Here is a 27,518-nt window from a genome sequence, read left to right as displayed (position 1 = left end):
TTATAGAGAGTTACAGGATCAGTCAAATTAATACTAGAAATACAGAATAAACAAAAACAAAACTAGAATATTTTTTAAATAATTAAATAGAAAGTAAAAACTTGAAGGGAGAGGGGATACATTCCAAAGTACTTCTAGCAGTGACTACAACTATTAACCTTTAGATGAAACGGGTTACCCTCCCCCTAAAATGCCATGGAGAACAAAAATAAAAGTCACCACGTAATGCACAGATTAGTGAAACTTGAGAACAGGAACAAAGGAAAATATGGGTTTTCAGAGGGAGGAGAGGGGAAGTCCTCTGAAATGCAATAATCAAAGAAATGTTGTCAGCCACAAAAGATTAAAAACTAGAGATGACATTGTGAAACCAAAGACTGTGTAAATAAAATCAACCATGGATCAGGGGCAGAGTCAGCAACTAGTTGACAGGAATTAGCCATAGAGAGTATGAGGATCCTTGAACATTGACAGAGAGATCCAGAGGAAGAGAGGAAAGAGTAAATTTGGCAGTCATTTTGGTTGGAGAGATGCTCTCTTGCTGGGTCTCCATTGCTTCTCTGCCTCTCTCAGCTAGCAAGTTTTCACCCCAACATCTGACTCCCAAATCATTATTGGTAAATAGAATGATGGAGACTTAGCCTAAAATTACATTTGGCAGAAGCAGACTGTGACCTGGGCAGTGGGTACTGACTACAGGGCCACAGGGACAGAGATGGTAGCTAACATATCAGTAGATTCAGGAGCAGCCTCTAAGCCAACAGAAAAACAACAATAACAATTTCTTAAAGGAATCACCTCTCTCTCTCTCTCTCTCTCTCTCTCTCTCTCTCTCTCTCTCTCTCTCTCTCTCTCTTGTTCTGGTTGCTATTGATCAGAACTTACTTCTACTCTATCTTCTATTCACCTTATTTTCTAATTGCTACTTTTCTCTCAGTTCTTAATTTTTAATGGATTATCTGAACTTTGTTATTATATTTCTTTACTGTTCCCATTTGCCTGTGGCTTCTATTTCAACTTGTGCAATATCACACTTTCTTAACTGAAATTATTGATTATATTCTCATCATGACTCATTCTATGGATTTTTGCTCCATAAATTCCCTAAGCAAAACCTTTGTTTATATAATCAGAGCACATTCCACCCAAATCCTATGCATATGATCACTGCAAAAACAAATAATTTTATTGTCAACTGTTTTAACTGAATTTTTTCAGTGGCATTCATAAGTTCAATGTTTAATCATTTACAGAATAAAATCAATGCTCTTTTAGTTTGTTAATTGAATTAAAACATTGAGTCCTTATTAAAACTCATCGACTGCTATTCTTTATGTGATTTTTAAGAGTTATTCATCTTCATTCTACAAGAAACATCTATCAATGAAAAGCTTTAAATAATGAACAATTATTCAATGTCTTCCTCGCAATGTTAACTGGTGTAGTAAGAATAATATATGAATAGGCAAATAGCAATAATAGTTGTTTGTTAGTGATATAATTTGTTACCCAGGCAATTTAAGAGAATTTATAGAATTGTTTTAACTAATAAAAGGACTTTAGGAGATTTCTGAATATAATATCAACAAATAAAAACAATAATGTTTCTATGTACACTAGCAACATTTGAGTGGAAATACAAAAAAAATGAATTCATCACAGCAGCAGAAATTAGACACAATATTGGAAGTATGAAAACAAAAGGTTCTGAATGGAAAACTCTCCTCAACTGTCATAGGCCCAAAACTATGTTTCCAGTAGTGAAGAAATACCGCTAACACTTGACATTGTTAAAATATCAATTCCTCCCATTCTAGTCCATAAACCGACGTTATTTCCAACAAAATCTTAGGACTCTGACACATCAACTATAAGTTCATATAAAATTGTAATGCCCAAGATCATCCAAGTCTTTTTTAAGAAAATGGGAGATTAACTCTAGTAGTTACCAAAAAAGTGTTATAAAAATGCAGTCTTTAAAAATACACAATGCAGTAGAAGACAGAACCTAAAAATAGAATGTCAATATGGGAATTTGGTATACAAAATCAATGGAGATGGGATGATTGGTTGTTAAATGGAGCTGAGAAGCTATGGGAAAACACAGGTATAGTCAAATCTCACACCATACATAAAATAAGTGCTATATAAATGGGGGATATGAACATGATTAGTGTAACCTTAGAATATTCTAGGAAATATAGGGGAAAGTTTTCATGACTATTCTGAAAAAGAAATTATCAAAACCCTTGTCATATCTTCATCAGAGTTTCTGATTTTACTGCCACACTCTTTCTGTTTCGCCACTGTATAATGAATGTAGAATCTAACTGCCTAAAAGACAGTGAACTCAGTTCAGGACTTAATGTAGCATCTTGATTTCTCCTTGGCTTCCAGGACCAGGGCATATTCAGGAGTCTCTACTCAAAATGAACAAGGCAGAGGGAGAAGTTACATGTCAGCCACACTCTCAAGAACTTGAGTTATGTAAGAAATTCTTCAAAGGCCAAGAAAAGCCTACAGAGTGAAGTGTAACTGGGTGTCCTCCCTATCCAGTGAAGGAGTTATACCCGGAAACAGAATTAGTAGAGTAACAAGGAGTAACTAGGCTAATATCTAAGGGGAAAAAATGTCTTGCCTAGAAGCTTTAGACTACCCTGATGCAAGGAAAGGAAGCTATTTCTTTCCCTTTAATGCTCTGGAATATAAAGTCACCTACCCATCTCATTGACAACTGATAGCTAATTTAGAACAGATAAACTTCAATTTATTAATTAATCTGGTGTAAACAGAAACAACAGTCTAGAATTAAAACACATGCACCCATGGGTGACCATTTCTTTTTCCTGGAGAATTTCCTACAGGAAGACCACATGCAACCTGCTCTGCCACCAGGATAGTACAGACAGCCTAGGGACACCAACCTAAGGAGGAGCCTCTGACCTTCGGTATGATGTGCCACACACACAAACACGTAGACACCACATCCTGTTGCCCCGGCATATGGGCCATGAATCATTCACAAAGCTTCTGGATTAATTATTCATCCAAACCAAACACCAAACACTTTGCTAATTGTCCAGGAAGAAGTGGGGGCTGGCAAGTGGGAAGAGAGATTAATTGAAGAAGAAAGAATCTGCCCTGTAAACAACTGATAGTACTGAGATCTTGCTTATTTTAAACAGCACAGTGACAGCACCCAGAAAGAAAACAGCCTCCTCTAAGTTAGTTGGGTAAGTAACACTGACGGCCTCAGAAACACAAGGGGGAGAGTCATGTTCTCTTCCAAGTTCTGATCAGGAACACATTCTCTGCCACTCTATTCTGTACTTTCAGCCCCAGAACTCTGAGCAAGACTGTGAGCTCAGCCCCCACACATTCAATATCAATAGCCCTAAGAGTTGGTCAAGCCAAGATCCTGCTATGTGGGTGCAATAGTGGGAAATACACCCTGAGTAGAGCATGGGTGGACCTGGAATAAAATATAGCCCCTCCCCTCAGATTGATGGGCAGGATGCATGGATCTGGTTTCTAACCCCTCCAATGACTTTGAATTTGTTTAACATCTATTATAAATCTAGGACTACAAATCACCCTGGAAAACAGGGAAAGGAGAACATAACCTTACTGTCAGCCTCAGCAAAGAAACAAGAGACCCACAACAACAAAAAATCACAGAAGGAAAGGCAAAGCTAGCTAGCCTATAAAGGAATTCATAAATGTTAGGTGCATAGCAGAAGGCTAGTATTTCTCTAAGTAACCTGTTGTCTCACCAGACAGAACATCATAGAATGGATCTGCTAAAGGCAAGAAGAATTTTAAAAAAGGAGTAATAGCAGTGTAAGGAAACAAGGGGATACAGTTTGAGATATGGCAGAAACAACAGAACCCAACCTTGCTTGGGTAAAGAAGCCCTGGTTACAGTGATACGACTGGTGGGCAATAAACATCAAGATAAGAGTCTCAGATACCTCAAGATAAAGAATTTTTCTTGCCCATTTCAAAGGAGGAAGAAAACTTTGTCAAAAGTAAGGAAGGTATTCAACCAAGCCTGTGATGATGGTAAGAGAAGGATGAATCTGACATTAGAAGTCAGGAACTGGATCCACTGATGATGATGACGATGACATTGTAACTAAAGATTTCAGCCCAAAGGACTCCTGGGAGTCCCCCCAAAAATTAGGTCTGAATACTCACCCCCAGCAGTCAAATGAAAAAGTAATGGTAGAAGGACAGTTGCCTACCATTTCTAGTCTTCCGTTTGATTTCTGGGACCTCTGGTCTAGTATTCTCACTATAATATCAAGGTACAAACAAGCAAAGAGAAAAATCTCCATAATCCACTGTATACAAACATAACAGAAAACAGAAATGTCTGAATGACAGGAAGGTAAAATTCAGATAAATTCTCAAGATCACAGCATTTAACAGAATGCTTCTACAGTGTAGGTCAGAGGCTCATTAGATAAAAAGCTATGGTCCCTTTCCCTAGAGGGTAATGTTCCTATGTACAAATGTTCAATATCATACTGGGCAACTAATGACTCCTTAAAGACTCCCTTTCTTGTCTTTCTAAGTTCTACTGAAAAAAATGCATTCAGCAAGGGACCCTAGGTGGACACTGGCAGGGTCTGGGATAAACCTGGCCTCCAGGACCCTCTCCAAGGTCCTCCTGATTAACACATAGACTACTAAAATTCCACTGATAGAAATGATGGTGTTGGAAAGGACATTATTGTGTAAAAGGAATTCCCTGCTCAATAGGAAAATGTCAAAGATGTAGAAACAAATTTAAAGTTCTAGTGTGTGTGTGTGTGTGTGTGTGTGTGTGCGTGTGTGTGTGTGTGTGTGTGTGAGAGAGAGAGAGAGAGAGAGAGAGAGAGAGAGAGAAAGAGAGAGTTTGCATACATATGTATGTGCATGTGTAGTCCTAGGATACCACTATCAAGAGGCAAATAAAATATACACTTTTTTTAATCCTTTGGTGTCTCGTTTTGCTTTTACTCTATGATAAATGTGGAGGGTTATCTTTTAAAATTCATTAACTAGGTGTTACTTCCTCCTTCTCTTTATATAAACACAGACAAATCTCAGTTTTTCCCATAGAGAAATGAATCTGCCCTCAAACAACAAGCCAGAATTATTAGTAAAACAAGGGTTAAGTTTCTGTCCTTCCTATAGCAAATTCAGTTTCAAGCATCCATCCAAGACCAGGCTTTGTCTACCATACAGAGGAAATGGGGGATCACAGGACAGGACCTCCCAACAAAGAAAAGGCCAATCTGGTCAAGTTCAGGGGTTAGGAGTGTTAATGAGGTTGGAAGAAGCAGGAGGGTCCCTAGAGCATCTTAGGGAAAGGCAGTAAAGTCTAACCCTGGGGCAATTTGTAGAAGCAAGTTTTGCTCTCTTCAAAGGAAGGAATAAGCTTGTAAATCCTTCCAACAAAATCACTGATAAAGAACAAAAGCTGCTGGGAAGCATCACGGCCATGCTGTTTGCATTCAAGATTCTCCTCAGGACAATATATAATAAGAAGAACATACATGAAACATGGATACAGATATCTGACCAAAGATAACCCAGACACACATCTGGACCGTCTTATTTCTTATTCTTTCTCTTGTTTTCCAGCTTATTCCCTCCGGACCAGCTGGTCTCAGGAGCACCATCGAGCTTTAATGGGCTCCCTTCTCTGCAGCACTGAAGTCAGAATACAGATAACTGTACAAAGTGTTCTAGTAACTTCTATTGAATAGAGGAAGGGAGAAGAGAAATGTGGACAGGGGATGGTACTAGCAGCAATGAAAAAAGCAGATGATTTCAAATATGTCCTTCCATCAAATCTTAACCGTTTTTAGGCTAGCATCTCTCACAAAATTAAGACTTAGGAACTCTATTAGCTCAGTGGCTATACCATCAATGAAGATCACTACCAAGACTATATTTACTTTTGTCTGGATGGGTTTCAACTGCAACACCTTATTTCTAATTAGAATTGAACATATTTGATTATGTTATTGTTAGCTTTGCATAAATACTAAATATCTATAAATCCAATTCCAAACAGTGTTCTCTGTATAGTTATGCCTGGAGGCTATAAAGGAGTCTCCATTACAGAATTTAATAAACTTATTGGTAAGTATGAGAAATTAATTTGATAACATTGTGATCAATTCAGAAAAATAAAAGTGAAGAAAGATATATGGTCTAATAAATATCAAACATAAAATAAAATGAGTAAAAGAATATAAACCATTCATTACAAAAATATTAATGTGTTAAGTTCTTCCAAACAGGTAAAACCCACCACAAAAGCAATCCAAAGGCAATACAGGGCCGGAGAGATGGCTTGGCAGGTAAAGATAGCTGCCACATAGCCCGATTACTGGAGTTTGATCTCCAAAACCCACATGGCAGGGAAGAAAGCTGATTTCTTCAAGTTGTCCCCTAACTGCCACATACATTCTATGACATGCATTCATGGGGCCGGAGAGATGGCTTAGCACTGGCTGCTGTTCCAGAAGGCTCAGGTTCAATTTTCAACACCTGCATGCCAGCTCACAACTGCCTGAAACTCCCATTCTAGGGAATCCAATGTCCTCTTTATCTGGCTTCTGTGGGCACTGGGTATACAAATAGTATATAGACACACAAGCAAGTGAAATACCCTTACACATAAAATAAAAATTTTCAAAACACAGAATTTTTAAAAAAGCTTGTGTGCACATGTGTGTATGCATGCATATTAGTTAACTCATTAGTTACTTGATTTAAACTGCTTTGAAAGCAGCAGCTCTTCCTGATCCAGCTGCAGGACCCTGTACAGAAGACTGTCCACAAATTACACTAAGGAGCAACATAATTGGAAATGACATCCTAAAGGACTATCCTAGTACTGTTGCCACAATAACAATTCCTTCTCCAAAGACCCATGGCAATAATTTATTTGCTTCTTTCTCTAGTCTATTTATCACAACTACACTCACTCTATAACTAAACTGTAACTCTTCAACCATATTGGTGCAAATCAACATTAGAAAAGACATGAATAAGTGGATCAGCTATTTTTCCTCTGAAACTGGTTCTCATGCCCCTGTTCTTCTGGGACACAGAGTTCAAAGTCCAACAGGTATTAACCACCAGGGTTATCTAGGCCAACCTAGAAATATATCAATAGCCTTAGCTGGCTGCTAACTACTGCTCATCTCTGTTATCTTGAAGATGAGGAGAACGAAACAAACAAATAAAACAAGGCAAACTGGCTCTCATTCTTATCATTGAAAGTCTCACTAAGAGGTAGTAAAATGATCTAATGGTTTCTCACAGTTGTACCTATCAAGTACCAATAGTTGATGCCTTTGATTTCCCCATAAATTCATAGCCTCCTAATTGAACTGTTGTTCTTGCTACTTACTAATGGACCATGTATACAGCAAGCATTCAACAAAAGGTTTGTAGAGACACAGAATGTAAAAAATTTATTTCCATGGTCCTTTCTTCAGAATTCATAGTGATAACCTCAAATTAAAATTCTTAATTTATTTATACACACACACACTACATCCATCTGAAAGCTCCTTGAAGATAGGTATCTCATTATTTTTTTACTCCCAGTTCTTAAAAGTTTTATACATGTACAGTATTCATCTAATTATGTCACTAATAATCAAAAGAATATTTGTTGTATATCTCATGCCTAACAATACATGCATTTTATTTAATCCTCATGCAGACAACGGATAGATCATCACTGATCTTTTGGAACTGACATTCTCCTTCTCTCCTTTCAACAGTGTAATATTGTTGCCTAGAAGGAGCTACACAATTAGGATCAGGTCTTCTTGTTTTGTCGGAACTAGATTGAGCCACCTGAAATTCTTTGTCAATAAGATGCCAATAGATAATATGTATATCATTTATATACCAAAAAAATAAGAGTATTCATCTTTCAGATTCTCACTTTCTAGCTATATGTAAAGGATAAAATCATGAGACCTGGCAGATAATAGGCTCATAGACTCATAAGTTAGAGCCTTGGTTTCTAAATCAGTAAGTGGAGAAAAACCAACAACACCTGTCTGCTTACGGAGCAAGAGATAAGTATATTATGTTAACCCATGTAATTTGAAAGGTTATTTTTAGAACATTTAACCCTGTTTTAAAATCTTAGATTTAAGTAAGTTAAGCAGACTGGCCAAAATGACACCTCAGAAGCAAATCTAAAGTTCAAGCTAGATCTGTCCAACACTAAAGTCTTTAAAGTGGGTTATACCAACTTGGTAACTTAATGATAGTGACAGATCTCTGAGATCACTATATTTGTACACTACCATGTGCACATTAGGCAACATCATGTCTTCTAAATTTCTCCATAACAGTAAATTCCATAGCAATTTTTTTTTCATTTGCCGGGATATTCAGCATCCTTGATAATGCCCAGCACTCAGTAGGCACCTAATACATGATAATTTGTTAGATGGATGGAAAAGTGGGAGGACAGATGGAAAGGATGGGGAAAAAAGCGCTACTAAGAAAGCTGGTTCAGGGATACAGTCGTTGAGAGGTGTCTCGTACTTGAGTGGTAAAGGGGAGCGCATGAAGTTGGGAGGGGAAGTGGCAGGGAAATAGGGAAGGAATTCAAGGAGACAGAATGGAAGGTAACTTTGATCAAAACATATTATATGCATGTATGATAGTAACAAACAAGAAAAGAAAACAAAACTACAGAAATCTGGTAAAAAGAACACCAGTCTCCTAGTCCATACTCCCCACATTCCCTGTTTCTTCAATAACAGCCAAGGACAGTGAGAGCTTCACAGACTTTAAATTACACCCTCTTTCCTGGTTCCGATTCCCCTGTGAAGTCTCTCAGCTTGTAATGAATCTATAAATTTGCAATGGCGAGTTTCAAGAAACAGAAACACATCTTAAAAAAAAAAACAAACTCCAACATTGCTCTCTTCTCTCGAGCAGTAACCAATTCAGCATCCATGTTCAAACTGAAAAAAGATATGCTCCTTAATGACCCTTAGACTATATGAAAAGATGGGCAACTGGCCAATAAAACAAAACTATCCAATGACTCTTTTCTAACCAATGGGAAAAGGCATCAATACCTAGGCCAATTATGAAAGATGTGACCCCAGGCAATTATCTGGATGCTAACCCAACTGACATTTTCCCCTTCTACTCACTCTTACAGACTAGACCACCCCACACAAAACTGGGCACAAACCTGACTTCAGCACTTCTGTCTCCTGTGTCTATTCCATCCATACACTCTGCTCCAGTCAAACTGCTCTGTCCATGAGTGTAAGAGCTACGTCTAACTTCTACTTCTCCCACCACACTGCCATAAGATTGAACACTGCCATCCACTTTCAGCTGTGGGCAAGTGATCTTCCAACTAGACACCAGAGTGTCAGACACCCTTTGGCGTTCCACGTCTCTGCTCTTCATCGGTGACAATGGGTTAGTGTCCTCATCACTATTCTGTTTGTGTGATAAAATTGCCATTAACAAAAGAAACATAAGGAAAGAAGTATTTAATTTGGCTTAGAGTTTGAGGAGGGTATAGTCTATCACACGAGGAAAGCCATGGTTGGCAGGGGCTTGATGCAACTAGTCACATTGAATCCACAGTCAGGAACCAGATGAAGATAAATGCCAATGCCTAGCTCATTTTCTCCTTGTAATGCAGTCTAGGACCCAAGCTCAGGAGTAGTGATATGCTGTCCACATTTATGTTGTGAATTTCTACTTCAATTAATGTGATCAAAATAATCCCTTCCAGGTAAGCCTATGTCTCCTAGGTGATTACAAAGCTTATTGACAGTCAACACTGAGCAGCACACTTAATTACAATGGTTCAGCAATTCTTAATCTTCCAAGTGTGAAAAACTCTTCCTAATTCCAAAAACTGGAGGGCTGATATCAATAACGAAATCTCCCTATTCCCCTAGCTCTGCTTAGTATAGGTTAAGAAACTAAATTGGTTGTCCATAGTCATCCAGGTAGTAAACAGCATGACTGATTAATGTGGATTCACTTATCTACTAAGTCCCAATTGTTAATCACTATGTTTTTCTGATTCACCAAAGAAAAGAAAATGGCACCATTCTCCAACAATGCATTTAAATGCACTTGTATCTGTAAATCACAACACCATGCATACACTTTGGAAAAACTATACTGTGCTACCTACTTGTAGAAAACATTATCTGGTAACAGCCAGTGCTGGATGAGACCACAGATTTATTCATCTGTTACATTTCCAGAGTCACATGCCTCCCAGGTTGAACACTACTAGGATGACTGGTGAGCCCTGAGATCCAATCCTGCTTTAAGTTTATATGACTATGACTTTGCATTCCTAGGGAATATGTTACTGTTCAGCTTCAGTGTGGTTCAGTCCAGTAATTACTTGGGGAAGCTGAAACCCCAGAAGCCCCTCCTCCTTTATTTGTAGAACTGCCTGGTTAAACATTGATCTGATCAGAGTTCGTGAAAGAGGAATAACCTCACCCAGACTCTATTTGTTCGCTGGAGAGGAAGGACCAGATGTCCAAGCTATTTCAATAGACAGAGCTCTACAAAAGAGCCAGTTGAATATACTCCTGGAAAAAGAGGACACGGAATACAAGCGGTCAGCAGAAAAGAATTTAATAGTCCCCATGTCTATCATCACAGTCAGATATGAAGGACACATCTGGGAAGCCTATTCTATAATAACATCATACTTAGAAATGGAATGGGTGGGCTCCTTTTCTAGTTCTCGAATGGAGAGTGGGGAGGTGGTAAATTATAGAGCACTCTGAGTTCCCCACAAAGAGCCCCTAGATCACAACATGTTATATTTATCGTGGTTATTAACCAGAGTTCAATTAGGATCCAGATTCGGCATCATGATGTGTCATGAGCTCAAGAAGCAGGGAGAAGAGAAACATCCCATAAACAAGCATGTGGGTTGGCTTGATCTTTTGACTATTGTTCTATTTGGAAAATAAAAATCATAATAATCATATAGCAATGTTCTCAGTAAAACATTTTTAAAATAATTTCTCTGTTGAACATTGAAAATAAAAGCCCACACATTCATCAATTCTTACCCATTATTCGAATCAGTGGGAGATGCTCAAAATGTGATCTTAGAGGGCAGGAACTACATCTCCACTCTGGGAAGGTTAACAAGTCTTTAGAATGGAATAGGCTAGATTATATGGTCTGGAGGATTGCTTTTGGTACAACTTCAATAAGTTAAAAAAAATTATAGCCGAAGTCCAAAGAGGAGACAAGGGGGAAGAAAGAGATTCTTTGGAGACTTAGTTCTGAGTCCCTAATTCTGGAAAGACATGAAGTCATTCGGTGACATTATTTTCTTCCCAGCAACAGTGCCTCTCCCTGAAGATCTGTCCAATGTCCTGTTCGGAACCCCTCAGTAGCCTCCCACAAAAATATTCCTTTCTTCTTTCAGGTCACTGTCACCATGAGTCCCGTAGCAATCTTCTTCTCTCCCAGTTGTGGTTGGTGTTGTCCAGTCCTGCCCACCTGCCCTCCCCTCTGCCTAAAGCTCTCCTCACTTCCCCTCTTCCTCTTTTACTGCCTCAGCCTCAACATCATCATCAATTTCTTGACCTTCCTCCCTTCTGATTGGGTCCAGGATCCTAGAGCCCTAATACTTCTCTCTTCTTACCCAGCACACTTTTGCACTTCAGTTTAAATCTGTATCCCTCTTTCCTGCTAGACAGCAAACTCAGACAATAGGAACTATCTCTGTCCACTCCTAAATCTCTAGCAGTCAGCTTTATGTTTGAACATGAGATGTGCTCAACAATATTGTCTGCCTCTTCCTTTTCCTTTTCTCCTGACTCTTCAAAAGTCACCTTTTCCTTCATGCTTCATCTAGGCATTGGGTAGGATAAAACCTCAGTGGGTCATGACACAGAGGTACATAATTTTGGTTGTCTCCTCTCACTCAACAGCTAAGTCACCCCAAGCCATGACAGTTTTAGATGCAGGTCTCCATGTCCAGTCAAATGGTTGTGAGGTGAAGAATGGCTATAAAAGGTCCAGCTGGGCTGGGCTGGGGGGGGTCATGGTACAGAATTCGCCTCCCCCAGTGGTGTAAATCACTGCAAAAGCATAACTGATGAGAACTGAAGGTGAAGCAGTCATACCTGTCACTCTGCCTCAGAGTCACTGTCCCAGAGCTGAAGACCAGGGAGAAAAGTCATGGCCTTGAGCCCCTTCCCTAGCTATCTTGTCACCAAGGCTCAGACAGTTGACAGGAGAGTGGCAGCCATGAAGGAAGGGGTTGAAAGACAAGGAGGAGGAAGTAGGAACTTAGCTCCCCTCTGTGCAAGGGCTGACCAGGAGGCTAGTCTCCCTCTGAACTATATGAGACGTGGGGAAAGGGACGGAAGACAAAGAATAGGAAGACTGAAGAAATGGGGCTCTAGAGGATGAGAAATTCTCATTGGTAATAAAATTTAAAATGAAAGTCTCCTTTTCAACTTTTACTCTTGGAATTCCTTTGTTGTTCTTGCTAATAATAGCTATGGAGGACTTTCCCAGTGTTGATAAAATTAGATATACTACTAAAAAGAAATGAGAGCTATCCTATTGTTCAATTTTGTCTTGGAACAAAATGATAGTAAAAGAAACTTTTAAAACAGCCATGGTTTCAGAATTCACAATAGTTTCAGTGAAACTGTTCTCCTTAGATGCAAGTATGAGTGAGAGGGATGGCCATTCTGAATGAAGTCCACAGAAACATAGCATCTTTAATATTCTCAATTATAATATTCTTTTTTCTTACAATGCTCAGGGCTCTTTATCTGCATTAAACAAACCACTCTCCGAGTCCTGGCTCATATATCTGACTTAGAAGAGCATGGACAAAGCACTTAGCCACTTGCATATCAGTTTTCTCTTCTGTGAAAAGAAGAGAAAAATGAACCATTCTCCAAGATATAAAATACAGTGACTCTGATTGAACAACTTGGACCTAACTTGCTATTATTGACTCCTCCATCACACCAGCCCACCCACTTTTGTCTTCTTAAATCTATGCTGTCCCACCTCACTTCCTTTTGAAAACCACTCTGTACTCAGCACATCTGCTACTTCCTAGCTCCCTTGACATTAAACAGTGTCTCATGTCTTCACATTTCATACTTGTCTGTTTATACTTAACCATGATCTATATTTACAACACAGACACAAGTTACAATGTCTACCCAAAGGAGAAGATGTAGTTTATCCACATAATGGAAACACAACTACCCCCTTTAATTTCTATTCTGTCTTCAGAGCCTATAGAATGAAGTGGTACATTATACCCTCTACTTTGCAAACACACTGCTGCATTTTCAAGGTCCCTCACTCCATCTCTCACGCATTCATGCAAATGAATTGAACAGGCACAGAGTTGGGAGTGACCTGCAGAGAATGTACTTTGACACATTTTCTGTCCCTAAATCACCTTGAGTGAACATAAATCCAAGAAGGAAGGCCCCAAACCAAGCAGCCTTCGTATTGCCAAGCTTTGGTCACTCCCCTCTGCCTTTCCCTCTTTTGGCTGCCACCATGGCTAATTCCAGCCCCACTCCATTATCTCCTGGCTAAACTTTTGCCAGTGGGGACAGCAGAAAGCCTTTGGGGGAAAGAGATTTTCTAATACTGAAACCTTATACCTGGAATTCAGTCAGTGCTCAATAAATATCTATTCAGTGAACCAGTGATATATCTCAACAGAAGAGAGAGAGAGACGTATGCATGAGTAAGATCTGCTACTGAACCAGTGAATAACTAACTGCCATTTAGTAACTGCCATTCTTATTTGCAGCCTCCCTGAATGTACAGAACTCAGGAAAGACCTTTAACCTTAACACACTGCCCTGTGTCTGCCTCCTTCCCTGAATCAACCTCTTCATTCTAAAAATAAAAGGAAAATTCTGCATCTGTACTGTCTCTCTCCCATCACACAACTGGAACAGAAATAGTGTTCTGGATAAAAGAAGATGCTACATGGAGCAGTAACTGTAGTGCTCCTCCAGCGTGGAGCTCAAGATGAACGAAATGCCAGGGAGGAGGTGGAGGCCTGCCAGAGAAGCAGCTCCCAGCTCCACTTGAGAGGAAGAATTTCAAAAGCAGTGGAAGCTAAGGACTTCCAGACCACCCCACCAGCAATACCAAAGACCCTAAGTTCCTAGACCCCTGCTTCACCAATGCTGGGAAACCCAAAGCCCCTCATGTTCCCTCATTCAGCGTCAGTTTTCCATTTCCAAAATTATAAGCCCCCTGCCTCCACCCTCTACCCAGCCTTCCTTTGCCCTACCTCTGGCTTTGGCCCACCCACAGCTCACAGGATGAGTACAAGACAAATCTATAAAAATCCCATGAGGCTCCCTGACATGATTTGCTATATAAATACCCAGGGCTATCACGCTATTACTGCAGGGAACTGAATCGGGCTGGGGGCCCCTGGGGCTGCATAAGCAACACCTCCCCCACATTCTCAGCACCAGAGAGACAGGGCTCCCAGAGGAAAATTGTGCTTTCCTCGATCTTTAGCTGCTAGGGAAACTCATATGTTAGGGCAGCCTTCTTACAGAAACCCTCTAAAAATACCTATCGATGTATATTTAGCTCCAGATATCATCCTCCTACAAACAGGCTTTGGGCTAAACCACTCTATGTGTGCCACTGGCTGGAAACTGGGGCTGCATAGGATGGCTGGCCCCGCTCTTCTGCAGCGTTCTGCTGCCCACGTTTTCATTTGTCTTCCCTCTTTCTTATGTCCCCACCTCTAAATACTTGCACACAGAAGTCTTTTTCCCAGAAAGCCCTTCTTCCTTGTCAGCCTTCTAAGCCCCATCCCTTTGTGCACCTCAGGACATTTAGGTACTATTTTCTGAAAGAAGCTTTCTCTGGGACTCAAGCTCCAAGAAAGATGCCCTTCTGGGTGCTTATGACACATAGGCTCACTGTCCGGACTGAGGAACACTCGACCTTTCCCACCAACACCTAGCACTGTGCCCAAGACTGTGAGTACTCATTTATGTCACTTTGATATCTGATGAGTGGCTTACACTGAGCCTAGTTGCAAATGCCTTAGCAGAGGCATAAGGCTTAGACCTATGAATGCATACTCCAGTGTTTACACTACATGTCCACTCAAACAGGCCACTGCCCATGGCATAGTCTATCATTGTGATACCAGAGCATGTGCTGAGCTCACAGATATTTTTAATGGGACAACAGACTATCTAACCACCCAAGAGCAGCTTTGAACTCAAAAAGTAGTTCCATAATAACATCAGGACTGGAGCACAACTGAAAATGAAGATCTCCAAGTATAAGAAGAACAGCATACTGCTCACCACTGGGCCTGAACCAAAAGAGAAACTAAGAGAGCATGGACCTTCTTCAGCTGCACTGGACAGCTAGAAGCATCTCTGAGCTCAAAGGGTACTATAAAACCAGTAGAGGGAGACAGGCTGGGTTTAAACTCTGTGTTTATCATACTGAACTGCCTCCCTTATCTGGAAGAGATCTGGCCCTGGACTTCCAGGAGGCATGAAGAACCACAGCTATTACAAAACTCCACACATCATGACTTCCCCTGTGCTTCCATACCTACTTGCCAATAATAACATTTACTTTATAGTTTGGGCAGTTTTAAGATAATAGCAAAATTAACAATTATAATACAAGCTCCAACAACATACTAGAATTGCCAATATTACTATATTCACAACTGGGACCATTATTAAGTAAGGAACATGTTTTGCAATACCTTGAAGGAGGATCTGATAACAGAGGGGCTATTGCCTTGTGGGTAGGTGTGTATACATAGCATGGGCACCCTGGACAAAGAGTTGGTTCACGTGCCAGGCAGAATGGTGAGGAATAGCCAGAGATCTTACTACGCTACTCAGAAGGGGATGCCATTCAATACTTATGAATCATCCACTTAATATTTCCAGACTGTGGTTGACCACAGATGACTAAAACTGCAGGAAGCTAAAATGTGGATAAAGGGAGAGTGCTATAGCATTCATTTGGATACAAGCACATTATTAAAATTTTCTGTACCTTAGCATATACATTTCTGAGATGGGCCTGGAGAATAATTAAACCTAATAATCCTTACATGTGGCACTACTTTTACAAATTAGAAATATCTGTGAAACACAGGCCTTGGCTCATGGTTTGTTGTTATAAGACAAGGGATGTAATACTGAGTACTGCTTTCTCCCTACTGCCCCCTCCAGCTAGCTCCAGAAACACTGATCCCACTCATCGCACTCAAAAAGCACTTCCCAGACTGCTATCACTGAGAACCCAATATTTCTTATTAGTCTGGGGTATATACTCTCAGCTTCCATTTCCCTAAAAGTGTAAGTGGAGCAGATGAAGCTGTAGACACCGATCCTAGAGAGACCAAAGGGAAGGTATGGAGACAGCCTCATGCCTCCCCAGGTCCTGACTTCCCTCAGCTCTTCTTGTATTCTATAGAGGACAAAAGACGTTGGGAGTGGAACAACAATCAGAATTTATTGAGTAGTAACTATATCACAGACACTGCATATAAGATATGACAAAAGTCATAAATACAGATATCTCCCCATTTACTCTCTCTCTTACCAGTGGTTTAGGGGTGACTGAATTTTTATTTTCCCCTATCATTTGCTAGCACATTTAGGTTCAATAACTTCCTATTAAGATGACATATAAGATGATTTTAAGTAGTATGGAATATTCCAGGTGGATTGACAAGAGTTTAAACATAGAACTTCCCGAACTGTCACCAATTCAAGAGAGATCTGAGGTTCAATGCTAGGAGTTCATTTCAGCAGAGATGAGAACACACTGATGAGGGCATTTCTCAGTCAACAATATTCGACTTGCTGAGTAAACAAATGGATGAATTAATGAATACTAAACAAGTCAGTTTAGGAAGAAGTCAGCTGGACCTTTTGATCTACTTTTCTTGCACCAAATGACATTACACTAAGAGCTGACATGCTTTCTTTGCCATAGAGCAGGGCACTGTATTCTAAGCTCACAGGCAAGTCTCAGAATGACACAGGAGGTCTGTCTTCAAGCCACACTTGCAGCCCCTGCTTGGAACTGGAACACATGTATGATGTGTTTCCCTACTACACTCCATCCCCTTCTTCTAGAGGACTAAAGGAATACACAGAGATTTATGTCTGTAGAGCCTTGGGGCAGCAAAGGTCACTGATGGTATGAGAATGAAGAATGTTGAAGAAAGGGCTTACAGGCAGAGGATGTAGGCTCAAGTCCTAGATAGAGTGTCTGCTGTTTAGACACATGCCCTCTGTGAGCCTTGGTGTCATCATTTGGAAGATGATGCCAACAAGATCCCTACTGTAGTCTAAATGTCCCCCTGAAAATGCCCTTGTTAAAATTTAAGCAGCACTGTAGTGTGTCAAGCATGGTAGCTTTCTGAAGTAATTAAGTCTTGCAGACACCTCCCTAAAGCATATATTAAAGCTATTAAACCAGAATGGGCTACTTGTGACAGACTTCTGATAAAAGGATGAGTTGGGTTAGTCTCCCCTCTCTTCTTCAGCATACGGTGTCCCTGACTCCATGAGGATATGACGAGAAGGGCTTCATCAGACACCAGTGCCAGCTCTTGAACTTTTTAGACTCAGGATTGTAAGCTATAAATCTCTGTTGCTTAAAAACACACCCAGCGTCTGATATTCTGTGGTAGGAGAAAATGGACACAGACAACCTCTTTTATGGGTTTGTAAGTATTACATGAAATAACTGACATAAGGAGACTCCAAACCATGCACAACTTCAACTTACATGTCTAAGAATACTAAAGGTTAGGAGTGGCAGACAGAATGTGGTGACTCCAGTACCCCCAAATGCTTGTCTCTTAGCAACAGGCTAATGAGCCTGCTGTCTGATGTCACAGCACCCACCCTCCCGCCCCGCACCCACCACTAAAACTGAGAGCTGAGATGTTATGCAGCCTCAGCCCTGAAGCACTGTGTCATGCTCTAACACTGTCACTCCCCGCTGTGCACAGGAGTAGAATGTGAGGTGACACCTGAAGACAAGGTGGGAAGGAAGAGCTGTCAGCAGGGTTAACTCTGGATGCAGCTGTCAGCAGGGTTAGCTCTGGATGCAGCTGTCAAGAAGGGGGGGGGGAAGGTTGTGTGACCAAGAGGGGAATGCATGGGGTGGGTTTAAAAGATATAAGTCCTGCTTAAGAGGGCATGATATAAACTCCAGGATCTGCCACCAGAAAGTAGGCGACAGTGAACAGATGACTTAACTTCCACGGGTACTGATAACTCATCTCTGACGTCTGTCCTGCTTGCTTCACTAGTTAGTACCACAGCATATTTAACTGACATTAAGACCACTCAACCGTGAAATTCCTGGTAGTTTAATATGCCACTAAAAAAGAAAGAAGAAAGCACCGTCGAGCCAGTAGTCTAAGACATGAGCTGTCTTCAGAGATGGTATGCCTCTTAGCAGCAAGGCAAGATGGTAGATGAACATGTGGATTTAAAATAGTTCAATTACCCATTCCACTGCAGTGGGTCAGAACCCTATCTCTCAGAATCAAGTGCACAGTGAACCTGTTGCCAGGAAACCATCTGCATATAAACTGAAAACAACTACTGCATGTTGGGCTGAAGGTGGAATGGGGTCAGGAACTAGAAAGTATCTACTTCTCAAGGTCACCCAGAGAGCCATCAAAATCTGAGGAAACATCTCAGAAAGGACAATTGACTTGGTGAAGCTCTAGCAGTCTCTGGACATGCAGGTGAGGAATAGAGGGTTTCTTGGCTATAACAACAAGAGTACCCCCTGCTGATTCCCACAAATCTGCTCCTTTAACCATGTGCCAGCCAACCCTTGTTAGAGCTCCTATTACTCTTCCCTTGGCCAGTCAAATGGTGAGGGTCCTCCACCTCCACACACCCATCACAGACTCTACATCCCACACCAAACCACCAGATCCCCTGCAAAGTACCAGTTGTCTTATGGTACCTAGAGAAGACTGGTTCTGAGACTCTTGTGAATATCAAAATTTACACTTACATATGCTCACATATATGTCGTGTTATTAGCATATAATGTATATACATCCTCCCTCCTGGATGCTTTAAATCATCTCTGCCTACAAGACCCTGCAGCATAAATGCTATGTAAACATTAGTTGTTCTATACTGCTTAAGGAATGATAATAAGGATAAAAAGCCTTTTTGTGCTCAGTACAGTTGCATTTTACCCAAATATTTCCTATCCATGCTTCACTGGATCTGCTCAGAAGCCAAAGATAGAGAACTGACTGCACTTCAACCTGTCAAAATGTCTAGTAAAGTGTGACATCCAAAAGATGTATGTTAGAGCATCTTTAATAATTATTATAGCAAAAACCAGAAGAAAATCTAAGTGTCAAATAACAAGCAAAAACAAGAAGCAAGCTGTGTACATCCACGTAACAAAGTGCTGATCAGTCACCACAAAATTTCAGTAAAGTATGGAATGATGTATGATATGCTCATCATATATTGAGAAAGGCAGCAAAATTACAGACATTTGAAAGAAAAATTTCTTAGCTTTAAAGAGCTGGGAGATGCCATAAAAATCAGAAATTGCTCTTAATCTGTGAACAGGTTTTCTCTTTTCCTTTTGATTTTTCTATGTTTTTAAAAATCAATATGTGACAACTTAAAATAAAAATGACTGGCTTAGACCAGAAATTTCAAATATTTTCAGTGCATATAGCATTAAACAGGACCAATTACACATACACACACACACACACACACACACACACACACACACACACCATTACCATGACCATCACCAACAACACTTAATTATAACATGATTCAAGTTATCATTTAGGACTTTTTAATATAGTATATATTATTGACTTTAGAGACATTTAAAACATCACTCTGGTATGCTACATTTTTCTGTGGCATTATACTGCTGTGGTACTATATATACTAAGTCATATTTAAAATGTACCACTAGAATACTTTTTGAAAAATGACCTACAGAAAAATCCTTCTATAAGGCTGTAGATACTTTAAACATGATTACTCAGTCCTATTCATCCATTACCTATACTAAGGTTGACTGCTTATAAGCTATACTCTAAGCCATTATATATTCACCTACCTCTGTTTTACTCAATCACAATCATCCTAAAAGCTAAAAATTGGAACACTGGACCTATATCACAAGACAATGGGGAGATACATGGCTCCCAAACTCACTCAGTCTTTAGCTTTACCCAATGACTCCCTACAAATTTCCTTTTTCCTTGTGTTTGTTCATCATAATGGTGATTGCATATTCCCTCTCTTCAGTGTACTGTGCAGCTCTGCTTGTCCTCAGCAATGAGCCAGATTCAAAAGTCACAAAGATTCAAAAGTCACAGAAACCTGTACAGAATTCTCATCACTTCAATACTAAAGCCCATCACATTTGCTGTCAACAGTGTTAAACCTGTCTCATATTATGAACATCCTCATCTTCATACTATGTTCATACCCAAAGGAGTGATGCTGCAAATATTCACCTAAATGGATCACCGTCCTATTACGTGCTTATGGCACTGGGTCAGTCCCAATATATGCTATATTAAGTTCTAAGGAATGACTTACAAGCAGTTTGATGCAATTCAACTTTATGCCATTAACAAACCTATAAATCACTTCAGCCTATTCCCAGTGTGTTCATCTTAATTTTTAGTTCAAAAGACATATTTGGAGTCCTCTTCAATCACCCAAAGAAACTGGGTGTTTTTGCTGCGTCCTTTGATTGATCTCTTGGGATGACCCCTCCTCCAGACCAGAGCAAAATGTTCCTCCTTGGAAAATTGGGTGTTCAGAAGTCTAGCAAGAACACAATGGGAAGCTAGAAGCATTCTTGAGAGTCCCATGCTCCTGCCTAATGCCACACACACCCAGCTCCTTGTAAAACGGGTTCTTTATAGTAAACTACATGGAAGCTCTTAGCCTTGATTATTTTCTTGGGCTTATGTTCTACATGCTGATCTCTGCCTACTCTGTGTTCCTTGTACTGGCTACCTCATGTCACCATGGGCCTCTCAACACACAAACACACCACACACACAGAGAGAGAGAGAGGGGGGGGGAGGGAGGGAGGGAGGGAGGGAGAGAGGGAGAGAGAGAGAGAGAGAGCAAGAAGGAAGAAGACTCACCCACTGAGGACCACAATGAAGTCCATGACATTCCAACCATTGCGGAGGTATGAACCCTTATGGAAGATGAACCCTAGAGCCACAATTTTGATCCCAGCTTCAAAGCAGAAGATTCCAATGAAATACGGTTCTGTCTTTTCCTGTGAAGACAAAGAACAGAGGAACAATAAAAGTATTGCTCCAAATCAGACACAGGCAAAGGCACATATCTCCTGCACACCAATGATGGTCAGCCTTATGCACAAGTAAAACTTAGGATACAGAAGGACCAAGAGTGCCTCAAACTGCATGGAATACACAGAATAAGAGAAAGTGCTATAAAAATGGGCAGACGTGTCCTACCTATGGACTAGACATTTTTCTCCTGAAGGTCCCCAGTGGCATAGTGTTGCCTAGAAGGAGTTTATTTCTTGGGCCGCTACACTAGCTGGGAACTTCAGAGTTCTCATGCCTGGGTCATTAGGCTGGCCACTCACTCATGTGTTTGGACTTAAAATAATTTGTGTACTGTCTTCTGGAGGAATATATTAGACAGTGAATCATTCCTTTAGGAGAATAAGGATGTTGGCATTTAGCAAGTTCATAACCACCAACACACTCAGCTTTCAGCATCTTTTCTCCCTTCTCCCTGGCCCTCCCTTTTCCTTCTCACTTCAGCAGTCTCTTGGGAAAGAGGAGTGAAGCAAACAGCCCTCATGCCTACCCTTTCTTCTTGCCTGTATACCATGTGAGCACACACAATATTTGCAATGCCCTCTTCCTCATGAGTCCCAGTGGGGTTGGCTGTTAACTGCCTCTCAGTAAAGAACTAAGTCTTCACAGAGCTGTGTGAGAAGGGAGGTGTGGAAAGGGGGTGCAGCCAGGGGAACCAGGAGGAGAAAGGGAAAAGGAAGCACATACATACCAGTCTTCGGGACATCGGGGTCTTGTCATCCTCCGGAAGATGCTGCTCCAGGGCCAAGACGATGCAGTTGGCAATTATGGTGGCCAGGATCATGTACTCAAATGGCGTGAAAAAGAGGAGTTAAGGATCCAGTTCATGTAAGAGAAGATGCAGCCTCCAAGATAGCCATGTACACAACACCACACACACACATTTCTTTCTTTCTGCAGTCCCTTGCAGTCTGAATGATTTATACTCACAAGCAGGCATGCAGGACAATGCACACTCCTCAGTAGGAGGTATTATCATTTAGAGCTGGTCAGTGAAAGCAAAACATCTTCTCCAAAAAAAAAGGAAGCAGATGGTAAATAATAGAGTTGGTCATATGTCAGATACCCCAAATGATGAATGAAATAAAATATAAAACCAGTAACTAAATAGGGCTTCAAATTGATGGCAAAGAAGGAAGCAAAAAGATGAACTGGGTAGTAGGATTCTGTACTTCCCAGGCTTCAGGTGCCTGGGCAGAAGAACCAGCTTTAGTCTCAACAAAGACTCAGCTATGGCTGTCTGTCACCCTCTCAGAGTCACAACTGGAGTTACCCCTCTCTCCAGAACCTCTGATCACCTGGGGAAGAGAAGAATCCCTGAAAGGAAACCATTCCCCCCTGCTGTGTGAGCCCCCTTTGGTTTTCATAGCTGACACAGAAAGCATATCCTGAGGCCAGAAGAAGCACTTGATCTCCCCTTGTTTTCTCCTAAGCTTCTGCATTTATAGAGATCAGAGGGGCATAGCATGTGTTGGAATCTACCATGGTAGAGTTCAGCCTCTAAGAGCCAAACTGTGACTCTATTGAGTAAATACACGAGCTTTCCCCTGATGTTTTTCTATAGACAGATAAGGTGTTCTCTGAGCCTCTTTGAAAAACATGACTCAAAGCAAGCACTCTGACTCCTGAAGAAAGGCTTTGCCGCAAGCTCCTAGGAGGGGATGTGGAACTATGGCTTAAAAAAGGAAAAATCCGCTCCCTCCCAGGGCCCAGTCATCCTGTGCACTGGGATTTCATTCTGTAATTACTGTTATGACAAACATGAGCCAGATGTGTCACTAGCCTTGGAGTTCAACCCATTCTCTGGCAAATTCCACAGCTCAGGTCCGGGAGAAGGATAGTTCATCTGACAAAGAGGGGAGGACAGAGATCATTCCCCTGCCACCCCACAGAGCGGGCCTAACCATGTAGGACATAGGGCCTAAACACCTCTTCCTAGTACAGAAGATGGCATAAAGAGAAGCGACCCCCACATGCCTCTCTTCCCATTCTATCAAATGAGCATCCAGTAATATCTGGAGAGGGGGCAGACACCAGAGCATTTGGCAGGCAGAGGCCACGTATGCCCTGGTTTTGAGGCTAGCCTAGGAGCCTAGAGGGAAGGTGAATTTTCTACCACATTTGGTAGTACCATCTCGCCCCGCATTTCCATGTATCCCTGAGTCACAGGCATTCTCCCACAGCTGGCAGCCCTTCCTTCCCACTCATCTCCAGTTCTCACATAGCACCACCCAACCCAAAGATCCTCTGCTTCCCCACGCTCAGCCACCTGATCTGGAAATGGATGTGTCTCATTGGATGGACTCCCATCCCAGATTCTACTATGTTTCCTGAAACCCTCACTGCTGGAGGGGAGCTACTGCATGGAAGCCCATCAGTACTACCAGACATCCTTTCTGCTTTGAACTCTGGAGGCTAAGGGCAACCTCTGAGAGCCAAACATGCTCCTGGCACACTAGCATGCACACCCACTGTCTTGGGACAAGTCCCCACCTAACACAAACCCCGACAAGGCCATCCAAAGCACAAGGATCACAAGGGAGCACACTTCTGTCATGTCGCTGGCTGTAACCTAATGCTCTACATGGACAGTGACAAAGGACTAACCCAGGGTCAATATCCCACAAGGTGCCGGAGCAGGCCAAGCTATCCTGGGCCTAGTGCTGATGCCTGGAATTCCAAAACCAATCTGACGACAGTGAGAATACGGCAAAAGTGGTGGTGGAGGAATTTCTGACCTTGCCTGGGAAGTTGATCCAGAAAGGAAACTGACAGCGTGCCAACACAGCACTGATGAATGGCTACAGAAGCTGAGGGCATCTGGGGTGCTGTTTCTACAATGTAGGTCACAAAATACTAGTGCTACAGAAACTTGCAATCAAATAAATGAGGGAAGCCTGGGTTAAGTAAAGTGAAGTGTGTTCCGTCCCAGCAGGACTGCTTGCAGCCTTTAATGCTACTGTACACAGTGTGAGACTGCACACAGTGGGGTGGGGAGCAGGACACAGCACACTCCAAACTTGCTTCACCATGCAATCCTTTGTTCAGAGCATCTCTGGGGAACGGCACTCACAGGAACACTGTTAGGAGCCCTGATTTTAAAAAAAAAATCAAGAACTGGAGGGATGGCTCAGCTGTTAAAGGTTAGGCTCACAACCAAAACAAACAGACAAACAACAAAACAGGTTTTACTGATCACCACAAGCTGAGGAGGGGCTGGAATCTCTGAGTTGAGTGACACATGCATTGCCTCTTCCATGTAAACACACACACACACACACACACACACACACACTCACGCCAATACTATTAATAAAGTTGTTCACAAAAGCACTGGGCTCACCTGGCTATTGTCCATGGTTAGAAGTGCCTTGTGCCACTCTGAAACCTAATCAGCAACTCCATAGACCCAAGACCTCCCTGGGAAAGATGGATTTCTCATTCAAGATATATAAATCTCTGCCTCTTGTAGATCCACTGGGTCTGTGGTTGTTTGGGACAGGGAGGGGTTGTGTATTCTTGCACTGGAAGGCTGGGGAGGAAAACCAAGGACAGAAAGTATGGACGCTCTCAAGCAATACTGATAGACAGCTCAGCAGTCCCACTTTTCCCAAGACATTCTCCCCACAACACCCTTTAGAATTCTGGCCCCGCTAATCTCACTTCCACACCTGCATCTCCTCAGGCAGGCAGTCTCCATCGGCAACTCCTTGCTAAGGTCTGTAAGCTTCACTGAGCAGTTCAGATATTTGAGGCTTGTTAGGGACACAAGACTGACCAAGAGAACACCTCACTACATAACTACATAACAGAGGAATGGCTCTTGACCTCAGAGGCTGGTAAGTAAAATGGTCTGTGACTGGTTTAGTCTCTGGACGGCTAAGAAGTCATGTGGACTCAAAGTCTGGTGCTATCCGGGTCGCTGATTCTAGAATCAAAAGGTGATTTCTTAGTTGGGGTTTCTGTTGCTGTGACAAAACACCATGGGCAAAAGCAAGTGGGGGAGGAAAGGGTTTTTTTCAGCTTACACTTCCACATCGTTAGTCCATTATAGAAAGGAATCGGAAAGGAACTCACACAGGACAGGAACCTGGAGGCAGGAACGGATGTAGAAGCCATGGACAGACACAGCTTACTGGCTTGCTTCTCTTGGCTTACTCGGCCTGCTTTCTTATAGACCCAGAATCACCAGCCCAGGTATTGCACCACCCACAATGGGCTGGGTCCTCCCCCATCAATCACAGGCTAACCTACTGCCTGATCTTATGGAGGAGGCATTTTTGGTTTTTGGGTTTTTTTTGTTTTTGTTTTTTGAGGCTTCCACCACTTTGTTGACTTTAGCTTGTATCATACTAACATAAAACTATCCAGAATTTTTTTTGGTTCTGGGGAAAATGAAGAAAGCTTAAAAAACAATCATAGATCCACTACCTCCCCCAGCCAAATCGTCTGCCTACTGTCGAGTGTCCAAAGACCCATTTCAGAGCAGCTGTGTGCAACTGGTTTGGATTATATTGTTCTAAACTGTTCAAATGCATACAGCCTGTGGAGGGTTGCCTCTCTAGGTCTTCCAGACTTAGACCTCATGGGGAACTGAGCTGGAGGAATAAAGAATATAAGACTGTGATATGGGTGAGGGGAGGCAAAAGTATGGAGCTTCTGGGGGTGAAGTGAGAGAAAGGCTAGGGACCAGAAAATGTGGGGGAAGCAAGCAGGGAAATTACAGAGGTGGGGCAGAGTCACAACCCTTCTCTCTAGCTTCTTTTCTATATTTGAAGAAAATATAAAGAACAGACACTGACGTTCACTGATGTCTGCCATTACTAGCAGTGGTCTTTTTCTCTTTTCTGGTTATAAGTTGAAACTTTCTCTGGTTTCTCTTTCCTTATGCTTCGTTTTTCTTTGCATTGCTTTTTTGTTGGGGGGGTAACATCTATTTATCTCCTCCAAGAAATGATTCCTCAAAAGTAGGTCGTTTAACTCTCCATAGGCTGTGCTTAGCAGAGATTCTGTTACATAGTAGGAGCTTAATCAATGTTCAGTGAAGGAGGAAATGCAAGCAGGTTCTCCACCTAGAAAGCAGCTCCCCCTCCCTCTGCTCAGTACAGAACCTTATACACTCCCACCTGGGCAAGGTGACTCCTTCCTCTTGCTAGCAAACTTCAAGCCCAATAGCAAAGGTCCATCTCCAGAAGGCCCTGGACCGCAGATAACAGCCCACATCTTCAATTTGTCAAGGCAAAAGATGTGACTTGGAAAGATCAAAGGGAGCCACATGTCACCATGGCTGCAAAGAACAGCACCCTTCGTGGCAGTCACAGTCAGCGATGGCGTGGAAGTCTATCTGTGCAGAATCCTCATTCTCCCTAGGAATTCACTGACCCCCATCATGTTCCAGGCTTGGCTTGAAGCATACCTTGGAGAATGTCCATCACAGAGTCTACACCATATTCTAAGACCCGGAACAAAAGGAGCCAATGAAGCAGAAAGACTTGGAAGGCTGAGGGCAGAGGCTTTGCCTGCCCCACACATGCCTGTCCCTGGTGACCAACACTCTGTTTGGAAACAGTGGGTGTGTAATGATTTATATTTAATTAGTAAGTGGCTCATCAATACATGGATAGGATGGGGACACCAGAGCCTGAAGTATCATTATAAAAAGATGTCCCATATTCTCTCCACACAGTATTCCCATCTGAACTTTTGTACTGTACACTGTGGGCATACATTATCTATCAAAAAAGAAGAAGAAAGGGAACCAACACACACAGACATTCTCTTTAATGTCAAAAACGAGAGAGAGAGAGAGAGAGAGAGAGAGAGAGAGAGAGAGAGAGAGAGAGAGAGAGAGAAGGTGGAGGTAGGGAGGGTCCTGCTTTGCTAGGAGGATAATGAGTTTTCTTTGCGTAATAGGGTTGTTTTCATTTTTTCTTTACTCCTTTATCCATTGTCTGACTGTTATAATGAGCATGTATTAACTTATAATCATAAAAATCAGTTAAAGCTACGTGTGTTCTGGGGAAGGAAAATCCAACCAATACCAAAGTGCACGTCGACCTGAGTATAA

The 27,518-nt window shown here is 41.7% G+C and overlaps 1 protein-coding gene across 7 annotated transcripts in view; it reads right to left on the bottom strand.

The window, feature by feature from the left end:
- Cacna1e (calcium voltage-gated channel subunit alpha1 E) overlaps positions 1 to 27,518 on the bottom strand; it is a 450,477-nt gene that overhangs the window by 252,225 nt on the left and 170,734 nt on the right. For 6 of the 7 annotated variants that reach the window (XM_040737130.1, XM_040737129.1, XM_040737133.1 and 3 more), the window contains exons 4-5: positions 22,143 to 22,248; positions 21,239 to 21,378 (exon numbers count right to left, since the gene is read on the bottom strand). In XM_040737130.1, coding sequence (XP_040593064.1) covers positions 21,239 to 21,378; positions 22,143 to 22,248 — 246 coding nt within the window. Of the gene's footprint in view, positions 1 to 21,238; positions 21,379 to 22,142; positions 22,249 to 24,794; positions 24,909 to 27,518 lie in introns of those variants that run through there. The other variant, XM_040737136.1, reaches the window with a different exon arrangement.

Source organism: Mesocricetus auratus, unplaced genomic scaffold, assembly GCF_017639785.1.
Source record: "Mesocricetus auratus isolate SY011 unplaced genomic scaffold, BCM_Maur_2.0 Super-Scaffold_100676, whole genome shotgun sequence".
In the NCBI taxonomy this organism is placed as follows: domain Eukaryota; kingdom Metazoa; phylum Chordata; class Mammalia; order Rodentia; family Cricetidae; genus Mesocricetus; species Mesocricetus auratus.
Note: the sequence above shows the minus strand (reverse complement) of the source record. Positions and strands in the feature narration are given on the sequence as shown.